Consider the following 15501-nt stretch of genomic DNA (forward strand, 5'->3'; position numbering starts at 1 on the left):
GTCCTGTGTCCTCAGTGATTTTCTTTACCTGTGTCCTGGGCCTTGGGATGTCCCTCCCTAGAATGCAGTGGCTCAGATACCATCTTGATTGCTTGTGGTCTCCCCTGGAGCACCAAGGTTGAATGGCTTGGGGCCTCCTGGAGTCACGGTGGGCGGTCCCTTCCGTAGCTGAAACAATAGCTCCATTAACTATGAAGCTCATCAACTATTACCCAAAACTAAAATGTCCCCGCTCCTGAGCTTGCCCATCACAAGGAGTAGACGGGACTTCGCTGTGGCCACTCACTGACAGTTTCTTTTTGTTGTTGTATAAAGAGAGAGTGGCCCGTAAGTTTCTTCTCTGGGGAACACCTTAAGGTCACTGTGTCCAGCTCGCAGCCAACTTTCATACATCCCCTGTGTGCCTGAGGACCGTAGCTCTCTCTCTCAGCGCATTATAACTTACCGACCTGGCGTTACAAGATCAATGTGAGTCTACAAAGCACAAAGGATCTTACACCAGAAAAGCTTCCCACAAGATTAAGAAGCGGCGAGGAAATGCTTCTAGGAGAAGGAACTCCAACGGAAAGGGCACGGAGCAGCCCCAGCCGGGGCACCGTGCCGTGGGGCGGGCGCCGGGGCCTGGTGCCAGGCTGCCTGGCGTCTGTAGCGACGCCAGCCCGCACGCGCTGCGGGACAGAATCAGTGAGGGAGCCTCTCACGACGGCCCCTGCTTCCCAGGGCTTCTGCACGGCTGGCAGCGGAAATCAACGTCACGTCAAGCCCTTGGAACGGGCCTGAAGCTGGTGCTTCATGGGCATCAGCTGGGATCTCATGGCATTCATGTAGCCGTACCTGGAAACAAGTCTTATTACTTCCTATTTTACAGACTCAAAGCTCAGTCTTGGAGAGGTTTAATAATGACCCCCATGACCGTGGCAAGAAAACAATGGGGCCTGACCTTCCTGGCTTCGAAGCCCGTGACCTCTTTGCAGGAGGACCAAGTCCTGGCTTGTGAATGGGGGGGTGGGGGGGTGGCTAGGGAGGTACCCCCAGAGCTTGGAGTCCTGGTGTAGCTAGTCAGGCAGGGAAGGGATCTCTCTCTCTCCCATTTTCCTCACATGGACCCAGCCCCTGAGGGCGTGGAAGCGCTTCTTTTCTGTGAGCTTTTGATCTAGAACTCTCTGAAGTTCATTCTAGCCCAGGAAGAAACGAAGGCTTGATGTTCGTAACAAAGAAGAAACTTACTGATCCGTGTTAAAATGATTTCAAGCCCCAAACAGCCCAACAGCTTTCTCACCTGAGAATCATCTTTATTCTCCGGTTGCTTAGAAATCACCTCTTTTCTCTCTGAAATGGAGAATCTCGCCTTGGGGCAGACATTTTCTAAAGTCGGGAAAATGTTCAGATGGGCCCATTGGGTCGGGAGCAGCCACAGGATGAATTTCCTTTGAAGGGAAAAAGAAAATTAGAGACTGTGGCCTCTGCATTCTCCCTGCCAGGTCCGAGTTCTTCTCCGGTTAATGTGCAGGCTCCTCCAGATGACATCCTGAGCTCTGAACCTCCCGTTAGACAGTTCCGGCTTTTCCAATAGGGCGACTTTTCAAACGGAGCGGTGAGGGCCCCAGCGCCTCCTGGGGCAGCTGTGATTCACAGCCCCCTCTCTAACTGGGAAAGAGTGTGTTCTGGGTGGGGAGGGCGCTGCCACTTGTCAGGGGTGAGAGCCAGTGTCTGAAAGTGGCAGTTCTCAGAGTTCCTTCAGTCAGAGCACCCCCCGCTGCAGTCAGAGCACCCCCGAGCAGGGATCCTCAGGGCGGCCCCTGCCCTGCCTGGTCCCTACCGAACCCGAAACTCAGGGGTGCAGCTCAGCAGTCTGAGTCTCCACAAGCCCCCCAGGAGAGTGTGATGCCTACTAGAGTTTAAGAACCCCCAGGAGAGTGGCTCAGAGCACGGGCCCTGTACCAATGCCTGGGTGCGGGTCCCCGCTCCACTGCTTACTAGCTGTGTGACCTTGGGCAGGTTACTTAATCTCTCTGTGCCTCGATCTCTTTGTTAGCAGATGAGGATAACTGCGCACAGCTCACTGAGCTGTTGTGAGAGTTCAACCACGTGACACACACAGTTCTCAGGACAATTCCTGGCGCACAGGAATCACCCCGAAATCCTAGCTCTGTACAGCTTCGTGTGCTGGACGCGTCTCGGGCATCACCTCGTTCCCGTGGCCGTGAGAGGCAGTCGCTGCCCCTCGGTCCTCCCCCGACAGCACTCCCGTCTTAGAGACGTCCTCTGTCCCCTCTCGGAGGCAAGCGGTCGTTCAGTTCGCCTGCGGGCCTTTCCCAGGAACCGGAGGCCAGCGTGAAACCAGAGGGCAACCCCCTGGGCCCGGGTCAGTGCTGCCTGTCACCGGTCAGCCAAACGGCAGAGACAGGCAGTGGATTATAATCGCGTGTTTATTAATAGCAGAGGCCAGCAAGCCGAGAAGGTGGTGGGTTAAGACCCTCACACCCACCCTCCCTTGAGCTTTCTGAAGCCAGTTTACACAGGGGGGACGGGGGGACTCAGGAGGGGGACATTCCTGGGGAGCGCGGACATGCTGTTTCTCTTGGGAGAGGGAGCAGACCGCGGATTCACAGCATCTCCCCGGGTGGCTCCCTTGGCCCTGGTGTCAGCTCTCCGTTTGCACTAGAGTTTGTCTCCTCCACGGACGCCTGTGGTTTATGGCCAGGGAGGTGCTGTGCTCTCCGTCATGGGAGATAAGGTCTTGCGACTCACCAGCTGCCTGTAAGCTGCTCCCACTGCTTGGCTTTGTTTCGCTCTCTGCCTCAGTTTCCCCATTGCTCTGCCCAGGAATCTCCTTGCTTCTTACTCTCCTGTCTCAAGAGGTCTTGTCTCTGTATCATCATAGATCTGCCCATGGGGTCTAGGACCTTAAGATGCTCCCTAATACTTCTTTGCTCCTGAGAACACAAAGAGACCCCCCCCGGCTCGCCTGCTCTGATGTGTGCGGTGTGGGCAAGACTCGGGCCACTGAACTCAGTGCCGTGACTTTGGGGGAGTTCACCTCTCCTGACCTCGAGCTCCTCATCACTCTAAGGAGGGTCTCCCCCCAAAGCCGCCCCAGGGCTCCTGCCCTCTCAAGCTGCGGGTCTGATGGGTAATGCTGTGTGGCTGTGTGGTGACGCCTGCCCCGGGCTGCGGGCACTTTGGCCTCTTGGTCGGCTCAGCCAGTATCTTGGTCTGCCAGCAAGAAATGCTGAAGGGAATCAAAAATAAATGCAATATTTTTTGAAGTCATGTCATCTGAATTTTAAAGAAAGTCTTTGAAGCTTGCCTGAACTTTACTGTTCCTCTTCAAGACAGCCTCAGGGAAAAGCGATTTGTTCAGCTGCCTTCTGAGTCACTGGCCTGAGCAGGCGTGGGTGCTAGAAGGCAGAGAGAACTTCCAGAGCCCCAGGGCAGGGAAAACGGGTGGCTCTGGAGGTGGCCTGGCCAGGCGGTCTGGCCCCGTCTTTCCCACGGCCCTGGCCACCAGGCTGGTGCTGCCCGCCCCGTTCACTGCCGGACTGGAGAGCGTGGGCCTCGGAGGTGTCTGCTGGGTGGCCCTAGCATGCGCATGGTTCCTTCTGTGCATCTACTGTGCGCCACAGCCCACAGTTAACGCGTGGCCTGATCCCACTCTCAGGACAGCCTGACAGGTGGCTGTCCCCACACCACAGGTAGAGATGGAGACACCGAAGGGCCTTGAGAGTGGTTCCCAAGGCCACACACCCAGGAGAGCAAGGCCCCTCCAGGTGTACCCTAATGTCCAGAGTCACGGGATCAATCAGCCTGTGGCCCCCCCGCACCCCTCCTTCTCAGAGCTACCCCACAGGTCACCACCTCACAGGATTCACGACCTTGGGGAGAATCCCAGACTGCAGAGCTGGTGCCAAACAGCGTCCAGCCCCTCCCCCAGCCTTCGTTGGTGGCGGTCCCACTGGTGCAGAGGAGAGGCCGTCTGCCGAGAGCCGAAGCCGCGGGCCCAGTGCCACGCCCACTCACCAGACCCCTCTTCTCCCTTCAGGAGAGCACCTGGCCGTACCTGTTCGGTGTGATCGTCATCCCCGCTGTGGTCCAGCTGGTGAGCCTGCCCTTCCTCCCCGAGAGCCCACGCTACCTGCTGTTTGAGAAGCATGACCAGGCGGGAGCAGAGAAAGGTGGGGCCCTTTGCCTTTGCCGTGTGGCTCCAGCACCTTCACGGGGTCAGGTGGCGGGACATGGCGGAGACCTGGTGCCTTCAGACACCCCAAATCATTTTGTCTTCCCAATGACCTGTTATGGGCAGCCCAGGGAGGGGACATGAGTCACACTGGGAGCCTGGAAAGCCAGGTCAGAGCAGGATAAGAGCCCGGCCGGCTTGCTTCTGTACTGCGGTGCCTGCCCCTTGGGAGGTCCCAACCACGGAGATGACCAGAATGCAATTTCCTCGGTGGCGTAGGTCTCTGGTGGCCTCCCTCTGTTCCTCTCTCTTCTTCACCTTCACTCGCAAGAGAATTCACAGGCACTGAGTGAGCACTAACATCACACCACATGCGGATGGGACTAGCCCCACAGGGGGGCGGGATGCCCACTCTACAGGACGGAAGCGTGGGGCCTGCGAGTCATCACAGGCAGCTCTCCGAAGCCCCTGGAGGGGGACGTGCAGGGTCAGATGCAAAGCTCAGCTTTCGGAAATTATAGGCATTTCTGTAGAGTCTGAAAAGGCAACGTCATTCGGCTTAGAGATGGACAGCGGAGCGGGTACCCCAGCACTCCCGGTCATCTAGTTTGATAAACGGGGACTCCAGGACCGCATCGTGGTCAGGCACAGGGGGCTGGAATAAGCGTCACTGCCTGCAAGTCCCGGCTCTGCCCTCTGCCCTCTGCCCCTGAGTAACCCTGTTAACCTTCCGGACCTTCGCAAACTTCCTCTGTCTATCTGTCTGTCTGCCCATGGTTCATTGTATCATTTGCTGTCATCCCTACTAAGAACCGTGTCCATTTCTCATCTGTGTCCTGTCCCTCTAATCTAAATTTAACTCACGTCCACATCCAAGAGAAAAAGTTGAGAATTATCATCTTGTTTAATATAATTCATGCCCCATTTAAAAAACCCACACCACCTATTTCTGACCTAACAAACGGCATAATGGAAAATTAATAATTGCCTGCACTGGTCTCAGAGTGTGTGGTTCAGATACGTTTTCTCATTTCCGACATTTCTGTAGTGTGAAATCAGAGACCTTTAGCATCGCCTTCATTTTTAGATGAAGAAACTCAGGCTTGCGGGGGGGAGTTGCGTGCCCAAGGCTGGGGTTATATGGTCTGGGTTTCTAGGGGCCTTGGAAAGTACGACAGACACAGCAGACCTTTCTTTAGTCAGAGGAAACTGCGCGTGTGCACAAAGTCTGTGGGGCTCAGTGGCAGGGGCAGGACTTGAGCACTCTTTCTCCCAGAAGCCCGTCGACGTCTCTCCTGGAATTTCAGGACATGCAGGAGGATCTCGTCAAGAAAAGGATCCAGGCAAGAGAAACAGGCATAGGTCCGCATCCGTGTGAGGGAATGAGACCTCTGGGCGCCCCCTCTAGTAGGGCTGTCATTCCTCCCCCGTAGTCTGTGCGGGTCTCTACTGCCAGAGCCCCAGCTGGGCATCTAGACTCGGCAGAGACCTCAGACCACAGTCGCAAGATAAACCAAAAGCAATTCTGTCTGATGTTGTCGCTTAGGGGACGGGAGGGGGTAAATGGCATTTAGAAGCCTCTTCCTGGCTAGCACCCTGGACTGAATACAAAAGAGCAATGTGCATTATTGGCTGCCGTTGTAATTTTGCTTGGCATCCTGATCGAGGGAAGTGTGTGTGTGTGTGTGTGTGTGTGTGTGTGTATGAGTGTGTGTTTGGAGAGAAAGCTGTCTCAGGATTAAGGTCAGCCACCTTGTAATAGAAAACCCAAATGGTAGAGACTTAAACAAAATGGAAGTTTATTTCTCTCTCACCTAGGAAAAGGTTGCAGGCAGGCAGTCCAAGGCTGTTATGATTCTTCCTGGTGTCAGGGGCCTCATTACTTTCTTGATCTGCCATCTTCAGAAAGTTTCCTCATGGTCCAAAGTGGTTGCTGTCGTGCAGATTCCAGCCAGGAGGCGGAGGGTCAGGGGAAGGGATTACTCACCCCTCCGCTGGAGCTAGAATGGGTCTCCTTGGTGTCTCGCACCCTTCGGCTGGGTCTCTGTGATCAAGCTGGTCACAGGCCTCTTCTCACTGCCAGGGGGCCTGGGAAGTGTGGTCCTTCAGTGCACGTTCAGAGAGGAGGCTGACTGGGCCACCTGCCCTCACGGAGCTAAGTCTAAACCCTGAAGCTAACGGGAACTGCCCTCATTTGTCATTCCTGAGCACCCCACACCCGTCTTACTCCCACCCTGGATGACTGTCACCACATCCCAGTAAATCCCCTCTCTGCACATCATTACATATCTAAGGAATTATCCATAGGTGCTCTGGCCTGAGCCGGGTTCAGGGGCTGCTCCTCGGTCCAGAGACCGTTGGAAATGCCCAGGAGGCGAGGTCACACATGAGAGGGACAGAAATGGGTCTCAACAGTGGCCTTCACGGAAGATGGCCGAGTCTGTTCTCTTTTGTGCCGGGGGCTAAAGTCTGTTACCTTGGCTACAGGGGTCTGGTTTTTACTAAGGCCAGAAGAAAGGCTGTGCAAGTGACTTCGTGCCAAAGGTCAATTAAAATCACAAGCTTCCCCCACACTGTTGCAACACCTGCCCTCCAGCACGGCACGCGTTCCCTGGGGTGGCCAGATCTCAGGGGCAGGATGTCGGACCTGCCTGGCCCTCCCTGCGGTGATAGAACCAGAGGAAAGGAGTCTCAGGTCTCTGCCCTAAAGAACACCCCATGACGTGAACATCCCCTGTCCTTCTTGCTGCTCCAGCCTCTCCCTGGCTCTCACAGGGCCGGAGGATTCAACCAGAAGCAGTGTCTCTTCCCCTCACCTTGGGTCCCACATCCGTGCCTCTCACGGTGCAATCTGCCAGGAACCAGCTAGCACAGCAGGTTTCTGGTCCCAGGGACACGGGAGGAATTCTGAAACAGTGATTTGGGACTGAGTCCAGTGGGCAACCGATAGCCTAGGATAAAGTATTTGCTGACCATATGTCTGATCAGGATTAGTCTCTAAAATATATAAGGAACTCCTCCAAAAAACACTAATCGTCTTTAGAAGAGGGCAAAGGACCTGAATAGACATGTCTGCAAAGAAGACCTACAAATGGCCAAACGGGTAGAAGAAAAAATGCTCACTGTCACTAACCGTCAGGGAAATGCAAACCAAAACCTCCATGAGACATCAGCGCACCACGTCGGGGTGGCTGTCGTCAAAAACACAGAAGATGACAGATGGCGGCGAGGGCGGGAGAAGCCGGCGCCCCTGCAGTGTCGGAGGGAACGCAGCCTGGTGCGGTCGCTGCGGAAAACTCCGCGGGGGTTCCTCAGCAAACGACAGCCAGGACCACCGCACGATCCAGCAGTCCCACGTCTGGGTGCCTGCCCAGGCGACCGAACACCAGGGTCTTGGAAGTATCAGCACTCCCGTGTTCCCTGCAGCGCTATTCACAACAGCCAAGATGCGGGAACAACCTGGAGTGTTTGTGGGTGGGCGAATGGATGAGGAACGCGCCGTCTCGACGTGCGACGGAATATTATTCAGCCTTAAAAAAGGAGGAAGCCCTGCAGGGTGTGGCAGCACGGATGAACCTGGAGGACATTCTGCCAAGTGGAATAAGCCAGTCACAGAAGGACAGATGCTGCCTGATTTCATTCATATGAAGCATCTGAAGGGGTCAGATCCATAGAATCTGGCAGTGAAATAGTGGTTGCCAGGGGCTGGGGGGAGAGGAAAATGGCACAGACTATCGGTTATATAAGATGAAGACGCTCCGGAGGCCCTCTGTTCCGCGTGGCGCCTATCACCGCCATCCAATGAACACACTGGAAAACTTTGCAATAATAAGTTACTTATTTACAAATGGAATACGGATCGCGCTCCTGAGCACACCAACGCCGCGGCCAGTCTCAGCGTGTGCAAAGGCGGGCGCTGCAAGGACAAGGCCCGCAGACGGTGACGCGCGCTGCCGGGGAAGAGGGCTTTCCGTGCGTCCTCAGGCGGGACCCCACCTCTCGGACAAGGGAGGGGTGGGACGGGCAGACGCGCCCTCTGTGACCACCCCTGCCCATGTCATCCTTGGAGCCAGCTTGCACAATCGCCGTGGGCAAGCAGCAGTGCAGGAGGGCAAATGCCAGCTCTCCTGTGTGACTCGGGCCTCAGTTTCCCCGTCTGTCAAATGGCAGTAAAAGCACTGCCCTTGCGGGGCTTGTGAGGGGTCCTGCAGGCCCAGCCTCGGGCACTGTCACCGGGAGTGGCAGTTCTGCCTCCCTCACCTCTGAGCAGAAGCCATACCTTGCTGCTCCCTTAAGGCAGTGACCTCAGGACCCCGCCCCTGCCCAGCCCCTAGCAAGCCCTCAAGAGCTGCAGGTTAACCGAAATGAACTGAATTTGGCTTCATTGGCTTCTCAGCTTTGCAGTCTCTTTTTATCATTCTTTGAGGGGTATGACAAGAAAGACCAAATACATCCGAAACCAGGGAAGGCCGGTGTTCCTGCTGCCCGTCACCTGCCAGACCCAATGAGCAGAGACAGGGGTTGAATCTTTATGGTGCTTTATTCACACGGTGGGTGATCTGGGAAGACAGCGGGTTTGTACCCTAACAGACTGTCTTAAATTCCATTATAAACGGACCCTTTTTATAAGGAGAAGAAAAGTGTACATAAGGGGTTTGGAACTCAGGAGAAAAGTTAATCAGATAAAAGCTGCAGCATCCTTTCATCTGTGCCCTGGGCGGTGGCCCTTGTGTCCTGGGAGGTGGCCCTTGTGTCCTGGGAGGTGGTCTTTGTGTCCTGGGTGGTAGACATCTCACCCTGGAGCACAAAGGCTCAGATACGGTCTTGATGGCTCACAGTCCTCCTGAGGCACAAGGTGGAGCTGCTTCTGGTCTCCTGGAGTCAAGTTGGGTTATACCTCCAGGTCCTGAAACAATAGCTTTTTCCATACATTGATTACTAAGCTTATGAGCTGTTACCTGAAACTAAACTAAAATTTCCCAACATTTGAGTCCCCCGTCCCATCTGTGGGAACAGTGACTCCCTCTCTCCTCCCTGGGACGTCTGTCGCTTGTCCCAACCCAACCTCCTGGAGGCTCAGCGACTGGGCAGCACTAGGCACTGTGGTCGGGTCTGAGACGCCTCACCCAGGACTGGCACTAGGAGCCTCACGATAAACGTTAGCCCCCTCCCCTCCCCCACCCCCAGTAGGCGAGTGGGTGAGTCTTTAACTGGGACAAAACCTGGTCACACAAAGGCTCCCTGTCCCAGCCCTGAAGTCGACCACGTGCCCAGAGGGTTTGCCTTCCAGTTGGAAATGCAAATTCTCCTTCCCCTTTCAAGTTCTTTGGAATTACTGATTAGAACTGGACCTGGAATGTGAATGAGCTGTGAGCCATGGGGAGCCTCTTACTTTCAAGTGCAAGGGCAAGGGCCTGGCTGGGAGCCTGAGCTAGGGGGAGAGGATATGGGGGGAACAGGGTGAACTATTTAAATGACTTGAACATGAAAGAGAACAGTCCTGTGGGAGGGCTAGTTTCCTAGCAAATGTCTTTCTGAAATGCGCTCGTAGGCTACAAGTTTCTATGGTCTCTCTCCAAGGACAGCTGCTTACAATTGTATGTCTGTGCCATCACCTCCCCATCCCAGTCTCCCGGGGACCCCACACACGCTGGGTCTCTGTACTTGCTTACGAGACCTCGTCCGCCTTCCCGCTCAACGCCTGGGTCCCTCCCACAGCATCTCCAATAGGCGGTCATCAAGCCTCTCCTTGCATACTTTCAGGGACAGGGAATTCACTGCTTGGGACACCACCCAGTCCACCCTTGAAAGCATCAGTCAGACAATCCTTCCTTGTGGTGCGCAAGCCGACATCTGACACATCACAGCTCCTGACCTTGGCCCTGGATTTGAACTCAGGACCAAGGAGAACAAGACCAACCCTCCCCATATTCAGGCTTCTCCTCCCAGAGGATCCTCTTCTGCAGACGCGACATCAGCAAATATGAGGAGGGTCCAGTGACGTTGCTCTCACATGGATTGAGCGCCGCAGTGTGCCAGGCTCTGAATGAGACCCAGCCGCTGGCATGAAGTGTCAGAAGCTCACACCAGCATTAGCACCTGCCCTGAGCTGGTAGGGCCACAGAGATGACAGGAGAAGCAGTGGTGGCCGTCTGCCAGCTGCAGGATCCCCTGACACTGTGCCACGTGCTTTGTCCCCTCCTGCAGTTTCCTGCCCTGTTGGGAAAGGACTCTCTGCTCCAGATTCAGATTCCAGGCCCTCACCTAAAGATCGGAGGAAATGTTGTTACTCATGGGCTGTGGGTGAAAAAAGCAAGCAAGCCCAGCATCACCTGGGCTTCAAAGTTGAGGGGGATGCCCACCGAGCTGCGAGCCGGATGCTGTCGGCTAACCACAGCCAAGCGGGGGGCCCTTTCCCGAAGGGGCCTGAGTGCACATCCCCACGTTTGCCACGCTAGTCACACAAGACACAGTTCCTCACCCAGGTGAGGAATCTTACAAGAAGGGATACGGGGCAAGTAGAACCAAGTCTATATGCACACATATACAACAGGAAGTTAAATTGACGCATTAAAGGAGGAAGAGATCATACCTTTTAAAAGAAAGAAGAGAGATTTTTGTCCTAGGAATTCTTTTAAGGGCTGAGCAATAAAGTTAGCTGTGAGCTTCCTAATGGCCAAGGTGAAAAGGGAAAAAAAAAGGTAATAAAGTTTCCTTATTTTATACGGGAAGTATGTATGACAGGGAGGAGAAAGAAGTATTTTCCTGACCCAGAGCTCTAAGATTACTTTCTCATCTAACTGTTGCATTTTAAACTCCGTGGAAGTATTAGAAATACTACGGTTCAGTGCACGACCCGGAAATGTTGCTCAGCCCCTTCTCCCATTTATCCTAATAAATGCCGGAAAGGTAGTCAATCATAGCGTACAAAAGAGACATTCTGAAGCGGCGCTTAGCAGAGTTCTGGAAATAACACCCAGAGCCTTCATGGGCTCGCTTCTTGGAGAATCTGGAGCAGCGCTGATGGCCGTTTGATTTTCTGCGTAAGAGCAATTTCCCGAGGCCTGTGGCTCCAAGCAGTGTTACAGGGACGACGCCCACCGTGCCTGGAATGGCCTGTCCAGAGGCGCCCACTCCGCGGCTGCCTTCCCGCGTCGGAGGAGGGACATCACAGCGCGGGATATTTAAATCCGCCCTCCGACAGCCTCTCCCGTGACCTGATTGTTAGGACCGCAAGGCCCTCACCAGCCAGCCCGCCCCCCTGCACACCCCGGTGGAGGTTTCCACAAGGCAGACCTCGGCAGAAAACGCAGCTTCCCGGAGGCTGGAAACTCGCAGCGCTTAGCATGGAGAAGACAGAAGCCGCCTGGGTCGGTGTGAGCCCTGGGAAGATGAGCTCCTTGAGATCATTTCCCAACAGGTCTGTATTTCGGGGGTCACGTGGAAAGGGCCCTCCTTCTAATGACAGAGTTGGTCCCCGGGCAGCCTGAGCCCCAGCTGGACACGTCCAGTGAGGATGAGCACGCAGGCGAACAGGAGGTGCTCCTGTCTGTGAATGAAGGGGGTACTCAATCCTGCAGTTACTGCTGCAGCCACGTGAGGCAGGAATTCTCCCAAGAGGTTCCCCTACCTAGAGGCAGACACAGGGCTTGAACCCTGGCCACGCTCAGCTTTGCCGGGGGGCCATCGGGAGATCCTGGTGCTCTCCTGACTCTTCTCCTGGCCAACTGGGTGACGGCGGGCAGGGCCCTGCATGCTCTGGGTCTTTGTTTTCCTGTTTTTAAACTCCTTGGTTTCAAAGGTCCCAGCCACCCCCTTCCCTGACAAGGTATGTGTCTGGGTGGCAGGACTGTCCCTGCAGGGCCCTGCGATACACACAGCAAACAGCCTGATCTCTGCTGAAAGCCCCTGCTTGTCCCTGTGTGCAGCCTTCCAGAGGTTCCTGGGCAAGGAGGACGTGTCCCAAGAGGTAGAGGAGGTCCTGGCAGAGGGCCGTGTGCAGAGGAACATCCACCTGGTGTCTGTGTGGGAGCTGCTGAGAGCCACCTCCATCCGCTGGCAGGTCATCACGGTGGTGGTCACCATGGCCTGCTACCAACTCTGCGGCCTCAATGCGGTGAGTGTTCCTGCACAATCAGAGGGACCAGAGGGAGGCGTGGGGCACGGTGGCTCAGGACCTGAGGCCCAGGTGCCAGTCCCAGCTCTGCCACCTCTGCCAGCTTGTGGCCTTGGGCAACCACAGAATCTGGTCCTCGGTTTCCTCATCTGTCAAATGGGCCAACATAACACGGAAAAAAAAATCCATGCAAAGTGTTCTGTGCAGCAGCCAGCAGATTTTCCCTTAGTGAATGCTGCCTATCATTATAATGACTTACTCCTAGGAATACTTAGAAGTCATATTTCTTAATAAAATGGGTAGTAGGATGTCATAAGGAAAAGACATTGAGATGATTTAAATAAAAGTACTTGTGGCTGGGCTGGCTTCAGTGGACGACATTGGCCTGAGAACATCTCAAGGCTTTAAAGAATGTTTCTTGGGGCCTGAGCTACTGATGTAGGCAGGAAGTGGGAAGAGGAGGTCCTCCCAGGGAGCCCCCAGACCTTCTGGTGAGCTCCGCTGCCCCATCTCTCTCTCTCTCTCTCTCTCTCTTTCTTCTCTGTCTCTGTCTGTCTGTCTGTCTCTCTCCTCTCTGTCTCTCTGTGTCTGTCTCTCTCTGTCTCTCCCTGTCTCTCCATCTCTCTCTCTCTCTCTCTCTCTCTCTCTGTCTCTCTCTCTCTCTCTCTCTCTATCTCTATCTCTTGCTCCGGAAATTAGACTCTGGGAATTTGAGGACTGGGGAGGAAAGCAGTGGGCTGCCTCCAGGGGTGGTGAGCTCCCCGTTGATGAGGGTGTGCGAGTCAGCCAGCCAGCCGCTCGGCAGGGGCACGTAGAGTTTGCACAGAAGCAACCAGTGCCCTCTGAGGGCGCTTACGTGGCTCAGGAGAAGCGTGGCTGGGCCCAGAGCGGACCTTCCAAAGAGCCAGCTGAAATAGCCTACACAGAGCGTGAGCCTGGCCTCCCCGAGAGTCGGCAGGGAGGGGTTTGGGGGTAACAGGGGAGGTGAGATGAACGGGGAGTTGGTCCCGTCCAGAGAGGAAACAACAGCAGTGCAGAAAGCTACCACCATGGTGGTCTGACCTGTCCCTCGGTGTGGTTCACGTCGGCAGAATGAGGAGGGGCCTAGATCAGCTGCGGGACCTTGGACCAGTCCTTGCTGTTTCGTCCTCTTTACAAGGGCAAGGTCGTGCTTCGGGCCTCAAAGCCACCCCGTGCCCAGCCCCCGTTCTGAGAAAGCAGAGAGGGAGAATATATTCGTTTCTTAAAGCCAGGACTTGAAGTCATAAGAGCCACGTATGGAACCCGTAGGTGATAAGGCCTTTGGACTGAGAGCCGTGACCTTTCTAAATAGCGTCCTCTCCCCGCCTGGGATGTCATTTGCTGATTTGCATGCCCCTTATAACTTTATAAACTCCACCAGGGAGTGTCTGTAAACCCTGCACATGAGCACACAGTGGAAAACACTCCTCGTCCGCTCCCCAAGTCGGCAGTGGGGAGATCAGCCTCAGGTGCTGTGGGCTCCGCGTGTTGCCTGCCTCCCACGGACGTTTTTAGTGTTGTCAGAACATTCAAGGTGAGACGCACGCTCCTAGAGGCTGCCTAAGGGTGCCACACGATACCGTGAACGGTACGCACGGTGTCGTACGACGAACCGTCAGGATGTGTCCGTCCTCCGTAACTGAAATTCTCACCCGTGTCCAAGTCCCCGGTGGCCCCTGCTCCCAGCCGCTGCCACCACCCTTCTGCCCTCTCTCCGCCTCACGGGTTTGACAACCTTAGAAGCTTCTCGTAAGTGGAACTGGGCAGTGGTTGTCCCTCTGTGACTGGCTGACACGTGTCCCACTTAGGGCAATGTCCTCAAGGTTCATCTGTGTTGTCATGGACGCCAGGGTTTCCTTCCTTTTCGTGGCTGAATAGTATTCCAATGTGTGTATAGACCAGATTTTCTTTGTTCATTCACTCACTGCTACACACTTAGGTTACTTCCACATCCTGGCTACTGTGGGTGATGTTTTACTGACCACAGGACTGCTAATACCTCTTTGAGATCCTGCGTTCACCTCCTTTGGATAAACGCGCAGACGGGGGATTGCTGGATCACTTGGTAGTTCCAGTTGTAGTTTTTTGGGGACCTTTCATGCTGTTTCTCATTGTGGCTACACCGGTTTGCATTCCTACCAACAGGGTCCAAGGGTCTCAATTTCTCCACGTCTTCCCCAACACCTGTTATCCCCTTTTTCAGAAGCAACAGCCACCCTAACAGCTGTGAGGTGATACCTTCTGATTTTGATTCGTATTTCTTTGATAGTTAGTGATGTTGAGCCTCTTTTCACACCCCTGTCGGACATTGGCACGTCTTCTTTGGGAGAATGTCTATTCAAGTCCTTTGCCTGGTTTTCAGCTGGGTTATTTGGGTTTGTTTCTGTTTTGCTGTGTTTTTTCTATTATCGAGTTGTAGAAGGCCCATATATTTCAGCTACTAACGCTTTATCACATATACGGTGTGCTAATGTTTCCTTTTATTCTGTAAGTGGCCTTTGTACTTTATGGTTCCCTTTGCCATGCAGAAGCTTTTTAGTTTGACGCCATCCTACTTGTCTATTTTTGCTTTGGGTGTCATATCCAAACAATCACTGCCAAGCCCAACGCCATGAAGTTTTTCTCCTACGTGTTCCTCTAGGTCTTTGAGGTCTTATGTTGAAGTCTCTGATTTATTTAGAATGAAAATGAGGGCCCAATGTCATTCTTTTGTATGTGGCTGTCCGGTTTCCCCAACACCAGTTATCAAAAAGACTGCCCTTTCCCCACTGACTATTTCTGGTGCCCCAGTCAAATACCAGTTGACCTTTTTTTACACAAGGATTTATTTCTGGGCTCTTTATTCTGCTCCACTAGTCTATGCGTCTGTCCTTACGCCAGTACCTTACTGTTATAATTCGTCGGCAGCCGTCCGTCTCGAGAGATGATGGTGTAGCTTCTTAAGAGTCTATCTGCACCGCCGAGAATGGCTGTGCAGTCCGACTCGGGAGTGACACGGTGTCTGTCTCCTCCCGTGTTGAATCGACATCTTGCGATGACGCTGGAGTGTCCTCTCCAGTGAAGCTGAAGCTACAGAGCCTGGGCAGGGTGATATGGAGGGTCTGCTGTTGCCCATGCAGCAGACCCCCCCTCTCTTCGCAGCTGAAGGGTCCAAGGGAAAGACGGAGTCAATACAGCTTGGCTTCAG

The 15501-nt window shown here is 54.4% G+C and overlaps 1 protein-coding gene across 2 annotated transcripts in view; it reads left to right on the forward strand.

Moving 5' to 3' along the window:
- SLC2A9 (solute carrier family 2 member 9) overlaps positions 1–15501 on the forward strand; it is an 85934-nt gene that overhangs the window by 45822 nt on the left and 24611 nt on the right. For both annotated transcript variants that reach the window (XM_090267077.1, XM_090267076.1), the window contains 2 exons: positions 4043–4175; positions 12106–12293. In XM_090267077.1, coding sequence (XP_090123203.1) covers positions 4043–4175; positions 12106–12293 — 321 coding nt within the window. The remainder of the gene's footprint in view (positions 1–4042; positions 4176–12105; positions 12294–15501) is intronic.

This window comes from Furipterus horrens, unplaced genomic scaffold (assembly GCF_987537825.1).
Source record: "Furipterus horrens unplaced genomic scaffold, mFurHor1.1.pri manual_scaffold_2, whole genome shotgun sequence".
Classification (NCBI taxonomy): Eukaryota; Metazoa; Chordata; class Mammalia; order Chiroptera; family Furipteridae; genus Furipterus; species Furipterus horrens.